This window comes from Sebastes fasciatus, chromosome 17 (assembly GCF_043250625.1).
Source record: "Sebastes fasciatus isolate fSebFas1 chromosome 17, fSebFas1.pri, whole genome shotgun sequence".
Taxonomy (NCBI): Eukaryota; Metazoa; Chordata; class Actinopteri; order Perciformes; family Sebastidae; genus Sebastes; species Sebastes fasciatus.
This window is the reverse complement of record NC_133811.1, coordinates 31852562-31867214: the sequence shown is the minus strand read 5'-3', so window position 1 is coordinate 31867214 and position 14653 is coordinate 31852562. Positions and strand designations below refer to the sequence as shown.

General features: G+C 44.9%; 2 protein-coding genes across 3 annotated transcripts in view; both read left to right on the top strand.

The window, feature by feature from the left end:
* Positions 1-7302, top strand: part of LOC141754340 (homeobox protein MOX-2-like) — a 258572-nt gene extending 251270 nt beyond the window's left edge. The window contains exons 2-5 of the mRNA XM_074613338.1: positions 12-1504; positions 4859-5031; positions 6179-6451; positions 6484-7302. Coding sequence (XP_074469439.1) covers positions 982-1504; positions 4859-5031; positions 6179-6406 — 924 coding nt within the window. The 5' untranslated portion in view covers positions 12-981 and the 3' untranslated portion in view covers positions 6407-6451; positions 6484-7302. The remainder of the gene's footprint in view (positions 1-11; positions 1505-4858; positions 5032-6178; positions 6452-6483) is intronic.
* A 5033-nt stretch (positions 7303-12335) lies between these two features.
* On the top strand, positions 12336-14045 carry LOC141754342 (ADP-ribosylation factor-like protein 4A). 2 transcript variants are annotated; one of them, XM_074613341.1, is made up of 2 exons: positions 12336-12864; positions 13385-14045. In XM_074613341.1, exons 1-2 carry the CDS (start codon positions 12746-12748, stop codon positions 14043-14045), a joined length of 780 nt encoding a protein of 259 aa, XP_074469442.1. In that variant the 5' UTR covers positions 12336-12745. The 2 variants fall into 2 exon arrangements, with proteins under 2 accessions (XP_074469442.1, XP_074469443.1); XM_074613342.1 differs by having other exon boundaries at positions 12338-12860.
* The last annotated feature ends 608 nt before the right edge of the window (positions 14046-14653 follow it).

The window sequence follows — 14653 nt, the reverse complement described above, 5'->3', positions numbered from 1 at the left end:
TTTTCCCTCAGTGTGGCCCTAATACTCCGTAGTACATTGTCTCTTTGGCCCTCACTGCATTAGACTGATATACTATATACTGAGACTATAAACTGAGTTACCTTCATCACAGTGATCACATGTTTTGCGGCTCCAGACAGATTTATTTTGGGTTTTTTTGCCTAAAATGTCTCTTTAGATAGTAAAGGTTGCTGACCCCTGACCCCTGACCCCGGGACTAGTCTGTAGCTCTGCCATGAAATATCTTCATGAATTTCTGATTTTGACATTCACCAGCGATGATCTAAAAATATTTGAGTTGAACTTCAAAGAGCCAACTTTAAGTATTTAATCACTGCGTTACAATAATGTCAGAGTAAATGTGATTTAATGTTGAACTCCAGTCGTCAACAGGAGAACCGACGGTGAGGACACAGTCCCTGTAAAGTAGTGCAGCTGATGCAACGCTGCTCCTGGAGAAGTTCCTCCGGGGTCAGATCGCTCCGCTCAGAAATACATTTGCCCACTTTTCCTTTTCGGCAGTGCTATACGTAGGAATGGCTCAGAGTTATTGTGCGTTGCATTTTGGAGGATGATCACATGCATGTGGTCAGTAGCGGAGAGCCAGTGACCCAGCCTACCTCTCAGGTTACAGCCTATATATAACACCCCCCCTCTCCCTCCTCCCTCTCCTTCCACACTGGTCCCTGGCATTCTCCGCTGTCACCGGAGATCCTCCTCCGCATTTCACTGTTTACCCGCCATCCCGCCTGTCAGCCGCCCGAGACCTTCTTTATTCAACGCCACCATCTCTGCCTTCCTCCAGCCGGCTCTCTCTGGGGGATCAGGGGGTGTCTGGAGGTCTGGAGGTCTGAGCTGAGAGGGGGCTGCAGAGGGGAACTCACATCCTCTGACTCTCCTTTTCTTCTTCTTGCTTTGGGAGTTTTGGTTGAATCTGACAGACAGGAGTGGGGAGGGGGGTGTTTGGAGGACTCCCACACCATGGATCAGTCTTTGTTTGGATGTCTACGCAGCCCTCATACCCCGGCCCAGGGCCTGCACCCCGCCGCCACCCAACTGACCCTGACCCTGCACGGCCGGAGCGACCACGTCTCCCAGCTGGATCTCCCCAGTTCCTCTCCCCCCTGCTGCTACTCTGGAGGACAGGACAATGGAGTGTTTGGTGGCACAGCCCACCGAGGCCACCTGCCTCAGCAGCAGCGGCAGCACCCCCTCCACCCTCAGCACCCTCAGCACCCTCAGCACCCGCCCGGCTGGCCCGTCCCCCCGCAGATGCTCTCACCTGACACCCGGCACAGCGTCTGCTCGCCACCGCTGGAGGCCACGGCCCCGGACCTGTGCTCGGGGGGCTCCAACCTGTGTGGCTCTGACCCCGGTCCGGGCGGTGGTGACCACGGTGGTGACCCCGTGGGGGCGTCCTGTGTGTCTGGGGAATATGGACGGCAGAGTCTGTCTTCAGAGGAGCCAGACAGAAGCAGTAGTAAAGGCAGGAATGACAGCTCAGGTAAGATCACAACGTCCTTTTACCTTTGAACCCCCGAGAAGCTGTATGATACAGAGCTCACAGGTTCACTCTCTCTGCCCTGCAAAGAGATTTATCTTTTAATGTTTCCTGAATGAAATAAGTTTTCTGCTTTTACATCCTTTGTATGCAAAGTTCCAAACTAATTTTCTTTTTAATGTGTTTTGCTTGTTTTTTTTTGCTTTTACACTGCAAAAAATAAATAAATCCATCTCAACGATTAGCCGATTATTGAGTCCTAAATTCTTATTTCTTAAACAAGAAACAAAACAAAATCTGCCAATGTGCTGACATGGTATTATGTGTTTCTAATACAAATATATATATATATACATATATATATATATATAGCTTTAGTCCAGGGGTCAGCACCCTTTACTATCAGAAGAGCCATTTTAAAAAAAATCCGTCTGGAGCCGCAAAACATGTGATCATTGTGATGAAGGTAACTCAGTTTATAGTCTCAGTATATAGTATATCAGTCTAATGCAGTGAGGGCCAAAGAGACAATGTACTACGGAGTATTAGGGCCACACTGAGGGAAAACACATCTGAGATTTACACAATAAAGTCAGAATATTACGAGAATTAATACAATACAACAAGATTAATATAAAGAAATAATATGACTACTTAATAGTGATAACAAACAATTAGAACAAGTAATATATATAATAACAACAATAACAATAAATATATATATGAAAAAGACAAGATAAATATTGATTTAAATATCTACAAAGACTTCTGGGAAATCGTAACCAAACATAACATTGTGAGTGGAAAAAAAACAATAAAAAAACAACAACAACATGTTAAAAGCAATTACAAAACAGCAATTTAATTAATTAATTAAATTCATTTTTCATTTTGTTATTTTTTTAATCTTTTATTTATTTATTAATTCATTATTTAGCTCAAAATAAAATGGAATTTATGTAAAGTACAGTATAATATGTATAATAAGAAGTCCAAGTGTTCTTAATGTAAACTCCCTCCAGATGGTTAAATTCCCCAAACTCACGACATTAGTCTCTTTAATGGAGGCTATCGCCCAGGACACATTTATTATTTAATTTAAAACATCTTTATTTCTCAGAATTTAATGAGAAATAACTAAAACAGGTAGCCTCAACATTATTATTATTAATATTAATAATATTAATAATAATAATGATAATAATTAATTAGAATTATTGAGTTATAAAGGACACTTTTGTGTTTTTGTGTTGATAAATGTGATTCACAACCTGCACGCTATACGTGGGTTAGCAGCGTCCATGGCAACAATATAAAACGTTGCATTTCAACGATTGTTCTGGTGAGACCTGAAATAATCTTTCTAATTACCAAAAAACTAAATCATCATATACTGTATATTCACTGAACGCTGTGGACCGATGTAGATATCACACATTCAGATGTGAGACTGGAGACGAAGCTTTGACTGACAGGTTGAACATTTATATTACAGGAGATATGCTGAAGCTGCCAGCGGCCAAACCCAAATCCAATTTCCTAATTCTAACTTCACGGGCACTCACAGAAGCCACAACACTTTTAACTGATTTCAACTGTTAGAACGACTAAAAACACAACTTAAAGACTTCGAGGCTAAATATAGAATCTAATATAAAGTAGGAAAGATATGAACCACCACTGGCCGGTGTCTTTGTTTAGTTCAGCGGGTGTCTGTAGTCTGACATTACGGCACAGACGGCGTCTCTTTCCTGGTACGCTGAGGTTTGTCAGCACATTTCCCGCATTTACACAACTAATGAAATGTCAGCTGGATTTATGCGCTGGAGGACCGGAGAGAACAGAGGAGGAATGATTATTCACCAGGAAGGATTGCTTTCAAAACGCTCCGTTCATTTTCACCATTCACAGACCACACGTACGCACATAACAGGAATCCTTGAAATCTGCTTGTTACGACAGACAACACGAGTGCATTGGGGAAAATATGATTTCAATAATCTAAGAAAAGCTTTGTGTTTATATACAATAATATGTCAAGTAGGAATGAAAAGTGCTTCTACAGTATGGATAAGGTTGAGGAAAGATTTTGGTTCTAATTCCCAGGCGTCAAATACCGACGTTTTGTCACGGCCGTCGGCGTCCGTCAGAAGGCCCTTTCACGGCGGTATAGATGCACCGGGCTTTCCGTTAACTACAAGTTGGTGGACGGGTCCAACAAACACGAGGCTTTCATCCAGGAGACTGCTGTTCTATGGAGCTTTTTTCTTATCTTCATGCAAGAGCGTGGTCTTTCAATTTCAGAGCTTGATTATTGATTTCACATTCACATTTTCTAATGCTTTTCCTCAAAACCCTGTCCTCACACTCAAATAAGCCCTGCTTGTGCTCGGATTAGCTCTGCTTCTGCTCAAACTCTACGCTTGCACTCAGATATGTTGTTGCTTGCACAGATTTCATCCTCTCCAGCTTCAGTCCTTCTCGTCACACTCAGGCTGCTTCTGTCCGCACTAGGGATGTCCATAAGTAACCGTTTAACCGTTAGCCGACATTAAGCATTTTAACCGATTAACGCTATCAGGTAAAACGTTAAAAGAAATGTTAATAATTGACTCAAAAGCTGAGCGGCTCAGAGGAGCGGCTCGTCTCTTAGGAGAAAAGCTGGTCCACCTTAACAGCCCACCTTAAGAGGCAGAGCCGGAGTTGCAGGATACAGGAAGTCGGCTCCGTCTCTCCGGCTCTCTTGAGTTGTAGTTTATAAACTGAACACTGCTACACCTACGATCACAGCTAGAACGCCACCAACAACCTCACACTCACCACCAACACACACACACACACACACACACACACACGGTCTGTTGGACACTCGCTAAAGTTACGCAGACTACGTGTGGCGGCGGCGAACACGAAGCCTCCTGCAATGCTAGAGCTGCTAACGTAGCACAAACACACACAATCATTTATCGACCCCAAATTCAAATTCAGTTACGGGATTTCTCGATGTAGTAGTAGTACAGGGGGCCACATAGGCGGCACCCTGATATCTATATCTCTTCATAACATATAAACCTACATTTGTGCCAAATGTGTTGCTTTTATCGCAAGATGCACAATAGTTACAAATCTTTGAGTTTAGCTGGCGACCTATAAAGAGTTCTAGTTTTCAGTAATGACAGAAGACAGACGTCTGCTGGGGTCCAATACCACCAACATCTACACAGTAGAAGGTGATTGGCATCCTAATTGTCTTGTTTCATTTCATTTCTTACAGATGGGCCCCTGCAGTTTGTCAACCCCCCTCTCTCTTTCTGGAGACTCAGCTGTGGTTGGAAAATGTTCTGTTTTTCATTTCAGAGTCCCAGGACGGGAGCTATAAGTCAGACATGAGCAGCAAGCCCAGGAAGGAGCGCACGGCCTTCACCAAAGAGCAGATCCGGGAACTGGAGTCCGAGTTTGCTCACCACAACTATTTGACCAGACTGAGACGCTACGAAATAGCTGTCAACCTCGACCTCACGGAACGACAAGTACGCTACCTGCTGAATTACTCTGAATCATTGTTGGAGGAGGAGGAGGAGGAGGGAACAGGAGATCAATACTGGAGCCATTCAAATCTTATATGTTCTCAAAGTCATGAAATACAATTAAAGAGGGATTCAACTGGCCACGGCTTTTATTAACATCCTTTTGGGAACCATTAGGTATTGCAACAAAATCAACAGGTCCCGTAGTTCGACTCTGAGGAGTTAGAAGAAAGCAGAGATCCAAACTAAATATCCAGAGAGGTCATAAATCTCCACTGAACTGAAGCCGCTCTTTGTCTTCAGAACAACTTTTAGTCTTGGTAGATAAAACATGTTCTGATGCTGCTCAGTGGAGGGAAAGGAGAAGAGTAGTACTACTCTTAAGAGTATCATATATCTGATAAATACCCTTTAAACATTTTTTTAAAAGTTCAGTGACATTAAATACAGTAGTTTAGTTTTGGGCTTTAAATCTGTGATCCACTAATCCAGGAGTCAGCAACCTTTACTATCAACAACAAAAACACATCGGATCAATATGTACGTCTACATCTTTAGTACTCTCCTGTACGTGTTTTTGTATAAGTTCGAAGACAGTCCAGCGCTTATGTCCAAAAACAACGCTGCCGTCTCAGCACCCCCACGAGTACGGTGCATTAGGAGGTCTGTTGGATAGAACCAATCCGTGTTTTTGGCTCAGGCAAACTCACCCAGGATTTACATCTTCCTGTCTGGATTCAAGTCCCTCAACACTCCCCCTCACATCGGCCGTGTCTCCAAACCGCCCCTTATTGTGGTCCAATAACTCTGTGCATGAGAGGGTTGGTTCTTAACGTCTTCACTGTTATGTTAAAGCTTCTACTTCTGAACCTACTGTACACATTTACAACTCCTGTTAAATCAGGTCGTTTCTTTAACAACAATGTTAGAATACATCCTCATATACCTTCTACCACATCCTCTTCACATGGCCTTTTCATGACCCGACATTAAAGCTGCAATAATCAATACAGTGATCAATGAATGTATTGTATACTAACAATGGATCAAATTAATGTGGATGTGAACGCCGTCACTTGTAGTGAAAAACTCAGCCTTCCAGTAGAGTATGAACAATGAATGTGTCTTTATGCTTTGTCTTTCCTCTCAGGTGAAGGTCTGGTTCCAGAACAGGAGGATGAAGTGGAAGCGTGTGAAGGGAGGCCAACAGGGGACGGCGGCGAGAGAGAAAGAGCTGGTGAATGTAAAGAAAGGGACATTACTGCCGTCTGAGTTTTCAGAGACAGAAGGACTGAAGCGCTCCGCCAGCTCGCCGAGGCCGGCGACCGAGGACGACAGCCACGACAGCGACCAGAGCTCAGAGAATCCCATCTCGTGACCTCTCGTGGTTCTACTGGACTGGACTGAAATGAAGGAAACACTGGTGAGACGTAAGGAAGTACAGCTTGCTGTGAGCGGTCGACAGCAACAGACAGAAATGAGACTTACAGAACATTCCAGAGATGCTTCTCACTGCGTGTTTCAGTCTGATTCGACTGGACTTCTTTAACAATCGGCACAAGTTGTTTATGTTTTGTGTAAAATGAACTGAACTGAAATATTCTTGCTCATGCTTTTCAATAATTTATCCAAATCCAAGAGGTCCCTCTAGTCCAGGGGTCAGGGGTCAGGGGTCAGAGGTCAGGGGTCAGCAACCTTTACTATCAAAAGAGACAAGACTGTCTGGAGCTGCAAATCATGTGATCATTGTGATGAAGGTAACACAGTTTATAGTCTAAGTATATAGTATATCAGTCTAATGCAGTGAGGGCCAAAGAGACAATGTACCACGGAGTATTAGGGCCACACTGAGGGAAAACACATCTGAGATTTACACAATAAAGTCAAAATATTAAGAGAATAAAAGACAATAACATGTAAAATTACTACTTTATAATATTATAACTTTATTCTCTAAATCTCAGATTTATTTTTTCTCCTCAATGTGGCCTTAAATCTTTGCAAGAACACACAGAACGTTGTAAAATGAGTTTTTACTTTACTTAAAGCAAACAATGAGTACTTATAGTGACTAGATGAACACAGCCAGCTGAACACACTCTTTGCTTTTCTGACTAAATGATTTAATGACATTGTGCTGGTGTTGATAGGCGATGCACTCTGAGGCAGGACTCTTCTAACTGTTCGTGAACGCTTCAACAAACTCTGGAGGCTCCAGGCTGCGAGGGTGCAGAGACAGAAAATGAGAAGTGATATTAAAATCAGTGTTTTGAATCAGAGTCTCAGTTTTTCCTCGGTGACTCAGTCACTTTTGGGAAGAGCTCTGACCGTGGACGTTCCTGCGCTGGATTTCTCACCAGATCTTTACAGACACTTTGGGATGTTTCCACGCTGGTCATCTGGGAAATATTAAAAAATGTCCATCTGTGAAAAATCTACGACTGCTACATCAAATAATGATCAGAACTGGAAGATGTTAACATTGTTTAAAGGCAGGTTGTGGATGTCATCGTCTCTTTGGTCCAGAGGGAGGGATGGTAATCTGTTCAGTCCTGGTTAAATGTGTGTAATGATGACGTCATGGTGAAAGTCCGACACCACGGTGTGACAGTGGAAAGTGGAATCAAGGGCCAAAGAATTGTGCTCAGGAAGTTGTTTCATATTCTGCAGATTATGGCTGAATGAGTCTGAATGACGAACACAAACCACAAGTCCTCCAGTAAACTGGCAGAGCCCCCTGACTGACAGCTGCGTTACCCATCTAGAGCTTCAGCTGCTGGACCCAGATCCACTTTGACTCGTGGTACCAGAGAACCGGTCGCCTGTACCGAGACATGAAGGTGCACAAACACAATGCTCGTACAGCAGAGCCAAACGATGCTGGTGGATCCTCTAACTGGACTTTATCGTGTCCACTCTGCACTTCATCCTGAGAAGGAGGCTGGGTCACGCTTCATCAACAAATGAGCAGTAAAATCTGCTCTGCACTCGCAGAAACTGAGCCAATAGCAACGCACGACCGCAGCTTCAGTTACACTGAGCATGTGTTAAACCCTGTACCTCAAGACCCGTGTCCACCTCGTGTCCACCCCGTGTCCACCCCGTGTCCACCCCGTGTCCAACCCGTGTCCACCCCGTGTCCACCTCGTGTCCACCCCGTGTCCACCCCGTGTCCACTCCGTGTCTATCCCGTGTCCACCTCGTGTCCACCCCGTGTCCACCCCGTGTCCACCCCGTGTCCATCCCGTGTCCACTCCGTGTCCACCCCGTGTCCATCCCGTGTCCACCTCGTGTCCACCCCGTGTCCAACCCGTGTCCACTCCGTGTCCATCCCGTGTCCACTCCGTGTCCACCCCGTGTCCATCCCGTGTCCACTCCGTGTCCACCCCGTGTCCACTCCGTGTCCACCCCGTGTCCACCCCGTGTCCACTCCGTGTCCATCCCGTGTCCACTCCGTGTCCACCTCGTGTCCACCCCGTGTCCACCCCGTGTCCACCCCGTGTCCACCCCGTGTCCATCCCGTGTCCACCCCGTGTCCACCCCGTGTCCATCCCGTGTCCACCCCGTGTCCACCTCGTGTCCACTCCGTGTCCACCCCGTGTCCACCCCGTGTCCACTCCGTGTCCATCCCGTGTCCACCTCGTGTCCACCCCGTGTCCATCCCGTGTCCACCCCGTGTCCACCCCGTGTCCATCCCGTGTCCACCCCGTGTCCACCTCGTGTCCACTCCGTGTCCACCCCGTGTCCACCCCGTGTCCACCCCGTGTCCACCCCGTGTCCACCCCGTGTCCAACCCGTGTCCACCCCGTGTCCATCCCGTGTCCACCCCGTGTCCACCCCGTGTCCCAGCCTCCTTCAACAGGCTTTGATTTCTAATGTGACGATAAATGGGAGCCAAACTCTACATGAAAAAATTACACAATTGGTCTCATAACTTATTTCAAATGAACAATTCATACACGACCCGAACCGTGACTAGAGAACCGTGACTAGAGAACCGTGACTAGAGAACCGTGACTACGTGACTAGAGAACCGTGACTAGAGAACCGTGACTAGAGAACGTGACTAGAGAACCGTGACTAGAAAACCGTGACTAGAGAACGTGACTAGGGAACCGTGACTAGAGAACTGTTCCCTGTTCCTACCGTCAGACAGCCTTTTGAACACCTGATAACTGACTGTGTGGGTCTGTTACCTTCCTCTAGGTTTGGCGCTGTGTACCTCCTTACAGTGATGTGTCAGACAAGCCGTCATCCGGCTGCGTACCCATTGCACAGTTTCGATCTCTCCCAGTTCAATCCGACCAGGGCTCGGACTTTGACATCTGGTGCAGTGGAGTATAAAATGAGTGATCATTTCAACGAGCTGTGACATCGTGTAGACCTCCATGTCACCCACATTTTCCTTTAGGTTTGCCTCCGCTGTTTCTGTTTTCCTTTGGGATTTCCAGGGTCTTCCCTCCTCCGGATCTCTAATGCTCCACCGATCCTTCATTTAGCCGTTCAGTGTGTTCTTCAGTCACTCTGCAGTTTTCCAGGGTTTTGTTTTCCAGTCATCAGAATGTTTCGTTACTACCGATCCAGTCTCCTCCGGCTGCCAAAGTGCCACATGCCGTCGTTGCCCTGCTGGCTTTTTCCAACCGCTGGCTCCTGACACCACACCAGTCCTTCATTAAACCTCCTGCTCCAGAGCTCCAGTCAACGTTCCACCCGACCACAAATAACCAGACTGCATGGAAGAGGACACTTACTCCTTTTTCCCCTTTCCCTTTTTTATTGGTTAAGGTGCACATCGCACCTAATTAATAGAAGTGATCTCAGGAGACGTACTGCCGTCAGGAACAGGAGACGCAGACAGAAAGGCTGAATAAAAGGCTTTTGGTGAAGTGGAGGTTTGTGATCACTGTGATGAAGGTAACACAGTTTATAGTCTAAGTATATAGTATATAAGTCTAATGCAGTGAGGGCCAAAGAGACAATGTACTACAGAGTATTAGGGCCACATTGAGGGAAAACACATCTGAGATTTACACAATAAAATCAGAATATTACGAGAATAAAGTCATAACTTAACGAGAATTTTTTTTTAATATTACGAGAATAAAGTCTTACGAGAAAAAAAGAAAATAATTTACTTTACTAAAATTGATTGTTTTCAGATTACCTGTCTCATGCACTACTGTCAGAATATAGCGACCGTTTTATAAAAATAACTTTTGAATCATATTTGCTCTAATCTACTGCTGCTTTAACTGCTGTTGTGTATTTAGATCAAAGACAAGAGATTAAGTCATACAAATCAATTAACCATAATTAGACGGGTCATTTGTTGCATTAAAGTCAACAGTTATCAGAGATAATGTAGCTCCTGGTCTTTATTCAATACTTTATTTGGCTTTGCTGGAGTGACAGAAACAGGTGCGTGCGTGCGTGCGTGCGTGCGTGCGTGCGTGAGCGTGTGTTTGTGCGCATTCGCGTGTGCACAGCAGATCAGACAGCGAACTGCTGTCAAGACATCTATTGCCAGGTAGAAGGAGACCGGAAGTCTCACCATCATTCCTTCACAATAAAAGTGTTAACTACGTTAGGAAACTGAAGGGTAAGAAAAAGTGGACAAATTATATTACACATTTAATGAAACTATAATCAACAACTGACGTAAACCAGAATAGTTTAGAAACAGTCTTAAAATAGAATATCTGAGAAGTAGTCAAATCTTTTCCAGAAGTCCAGCAAAAGCGGGAATTAAAATAAATAATAATAAAACTAAAAAATAATGTGTTAACACTGACTACAGAAACAGGAGAAACTCTAACCATGGAATCGTCTTTGTTCCTTTTGGGGATACCTCTAAACACGACGCATTTACCAACAATATTAAAGGTCCCATATTGTAAAAAGTGAGATTTTCATGTCTTTTATTACATTATAAAGCAGGTTTAAGGGCTATATAAATACTGTTAAAATATCAAAACGCTCATTATACGGAGAAATACACACACAGCCCGTATTCAGAAATTGCACGTTTGAAACAAGCCGATAGGATTTCTGTCCATTTGTGATGTCACAAATATACAATATTTAGACCATTTCACGGTTTTAAACGTAAACATTCTAAATGTGTCCCAGTTTATTTCCTGTTGCAGTGGATGTGAATGACATCAGCTGACAGGAAGTAAACATGGACCCAAGCTGTTGCCTAGCAACGCAATTCTGTTAAAATTCCGTTGAAATGCACTAAAACGGAGCGTTTCAGACAGAGGGTGAATACGGACGTATTCAGGCAGACGGTACGAGGAAAATAATGCTTTTTTAACATTACAGCATGTAAACATGTTCTAGTAGAAACACTAAATACAAACATGAACCTGAAAAGTAGCTGATATGGGACCTTTAAAGGAAAGTTTAGTCTTTACCTTCAAAACATTAATTCAAATCAATTAAATTAAATTTATTTTTATATAGCGTCAAATCACAACAGAAGTTATCTCAAGACGCTTAACTTGATATCAACTTTCCAAGCTTTGTCGTGGGCTTCCATGGAGTTTTCTAACTTGACAAAAGGCTGACAAATGATATCAGTTGTTGTAAAAATACATGCTTTTCTGTTGATTTTAGTTTTTCTTAAAGAAGTAATTTGGAAAATTCTTTTTATTCCCTTTTTTCAAACATATTATAACAAACATAACAAAACAAACAAAATTATAACTTCCATTTAACATTTAATATATACACACATACACATCGCTTCCCACTCCCACACAGAAACAGGTCCAGTCTTCCTCCCCCCACTCATGCGCACTCATGTGTCTCCTCACTGTGTTGAGTGATGCTCCTTCATGTCTATGTAGAGCGAGCACAAGCGCCAGCAACAGGACGCTGACTTTAGTTGACTTACCGGCCACAGGTGAAGCTGTGAACAACACATTATGATTCTGACTAACAGGCCCTTTAATGATGGATTTTTTTTTTAAAAGAAGTCATTTGAAAATGAGCTGCTTCATAGTTCAGGAGGAGGTGCTTTATTTTGAAAAACGTTAAGGGAAGTGGTACAGTGTGTTACTCTGTGTGTCTCTCCTCTGAGGGGAGTGTCTCTGTGTCTCTGTGGGTCTGAGGATGTGATGAGAACAGCTTCTACTGGACTCATGTTAACTCAGGTGGACTGATGTTAACCCAGGTGGACTAATCAGGTGGACTCATGTTAACCCAGGTGGACTAATCAGGTGGACTCATGTTAACTCAGGTGGTGCAGGTGAGTTTCCTCTACTGATACTAGGACCTGTGTAGAGAACTGCTGTCAGAATAACGTTCTAACATGAATGTCCCTCATGGATCTAACATCCTCTGTGTTGTCCTGTAACTGTCATTAAAGCTATAATGTGTATAATATGTATAATATGTGCAGGCCTGTCTGTCAGCCACACAGGACCTGATATATAAAGACAGTTTAACTTGTATCACACTTGTTGGCATCATGTATCTTCCAGTCTGAGCAGGTCTGCTCGAGCCTGGAAGGAGAAAAGAATCACACCAGGGTCCATTTACAAATCTGGCAATTTAACGGGACTCTTTCTAAGCTCTGAAGCTCGCTTCACCTGTCGTGTTTCATACGAGTAGAGACATTTCCTGAATCCTCAGTGACTGCTGTTCATTTCGGGTCAGATGTTTTAACACCAAGCTGCAGTGAATTCCAATCAAATGTCCACTTTGTGTGAGAATGCATCAGTTAAACCGGTACATCCTCACCGTGCTGTTACCGGCAGAGAGCAGAGCAGCAGCAGCAGCTGAGGACAGATTATGGAAGTCTATGTGTGCCGAATTCATCAGGACATGTGTGTGAGTTTATTCAGGTGTCGAATGATGTTTTTAGATTTGTATGTGTTGTGCTGATGAGCAAGTCTTTATTAATTGACCGTTCTTTAAATTGCCTTCAGCATAAGAGAGAAGTCAGTATATGTTGCCAAGCAACACCTCTTTTTAAAGCCTCAGTCAGTCTGCTCTGTTTAAAATAGCCCTCCTTTGATCTGCTTCTATCACCCAACACCCAGCACTGGAGGATCGCCTGAATCACAGATTTCAGGTGAAAATTCATTCTGTTGTTTAACTGATTCACTCTCTGAATAGAAATTAGCGTATGAAATCCCTGTTGGCTGCTGTGGGGCTACATGTGCAAATGGAGTGCTATCCACCCTGCTGGTTTATTTCTCATTCATCTGCCGGTATAATGAGAGGATGTGAGCTCCAGAGAGAGAGGGGGGGGGATATTCTGGTATTCACTTGTTGGGTTTTATAAAGCCACTGTGGGTGTTTTCACTGCTTTGACTTCTTATTATGCATGCTGTGTTGACCCCCCCAGGCTCTTGCTGCAGTCCCGCTGGAATAAAAGCAGTGACGACTTCTCCCGCTCCACCAAGATGGGGAATGGATTATCGGATCATCGCTTCCCCTGCCTGCCGTCCTTCCAGGCTCTCCACATTGTCATTCTGGGACTGGACTGCGCGGGAAAGACCACCGTGCTGTACCGCCTGCGCTTCAACGAGTTCGTGAACACCGTCCCGACTAAAGGTTTCAACACGGAGAAGATCAAGGTGACTCTCGGAGGCGGTCGACGGACGGCTTCGTTCCACTTCTGGGACGTCGGCGGTCAGGAGAAGCTGCGTCCTCTGTGGCGCTCTTACACGCGCTGCGCCGACGGCATCGTGTTCGTGGTGGACTCGGTGGACGCCGAGCGCGTCGAGGAGGCCAAGACGGAGCTGCACAAGATCACGCGGCTGGCGGAGAACCAGGGAGTGCCGGTTCTGGTGGTGGCTAACAAACAGGACCTGAGGAACTCGCTCAGCCTGGCCGAGATGGAGAGCACGTTGGCTCTGGGCGAGCTCGGCGCCGCCACGCCCTGGCACCTTCAGCCCGCCTGCGCTATCATCGGCGAGGGACTGCAGGAAGGTCTGGAGAAGCTGCACGCCATGATCGTGAAGAGGAGAAAGATGCTGCGGCAACAGAAGAAGAAGAAGAGATGATGTGCCAACGGCGGGAACTATAAAACGTGAGCTGGATCTAAAGCTACATGAGAACTAACTGTGAGCTGCAGACAGGCGGCCGGTCCACTGGGACTCAGGCTGAGTTTGATCCTTCCAGTGGACTGTTGGTTCACGTCAGCCAGTGTTTGGCTCCCACAGAGGACAGTGGGATGGATTTTGCCCCGTGGACTTTGGATGCCAACAACCTTGTAAGCAACAAGTCCTTCATCAAGGAAGTCCAGTATTCTGCTGTTTCCACTGAACTCTTAAAGGTGGACAATGAGCTCTGACGCGTCTGTTTAATGTTGGAATATATGTTGCTACCAAAGCTTGTGTTAGAGCACAACGCTGCACATGTCAGTATCGGGACACGTATGTTGTATCTATGATGTACAGTCAATAAGTTTACATGAAGAGTAAATGTTCATCAACAACAGGATGACCCTGAAACATGTACAACACTGTTCAACATGTCTGTTAATGATGGAGAGAATGATTTAGGTGTTTGGTAGCGTACCTACCTTCCTGTTGCACAGCTACACTGAGAGCAGAACATGTCACTCCATCTAAAACAGGAGCTTCTGTTGTCAACCCTGCTGATTGGAAAA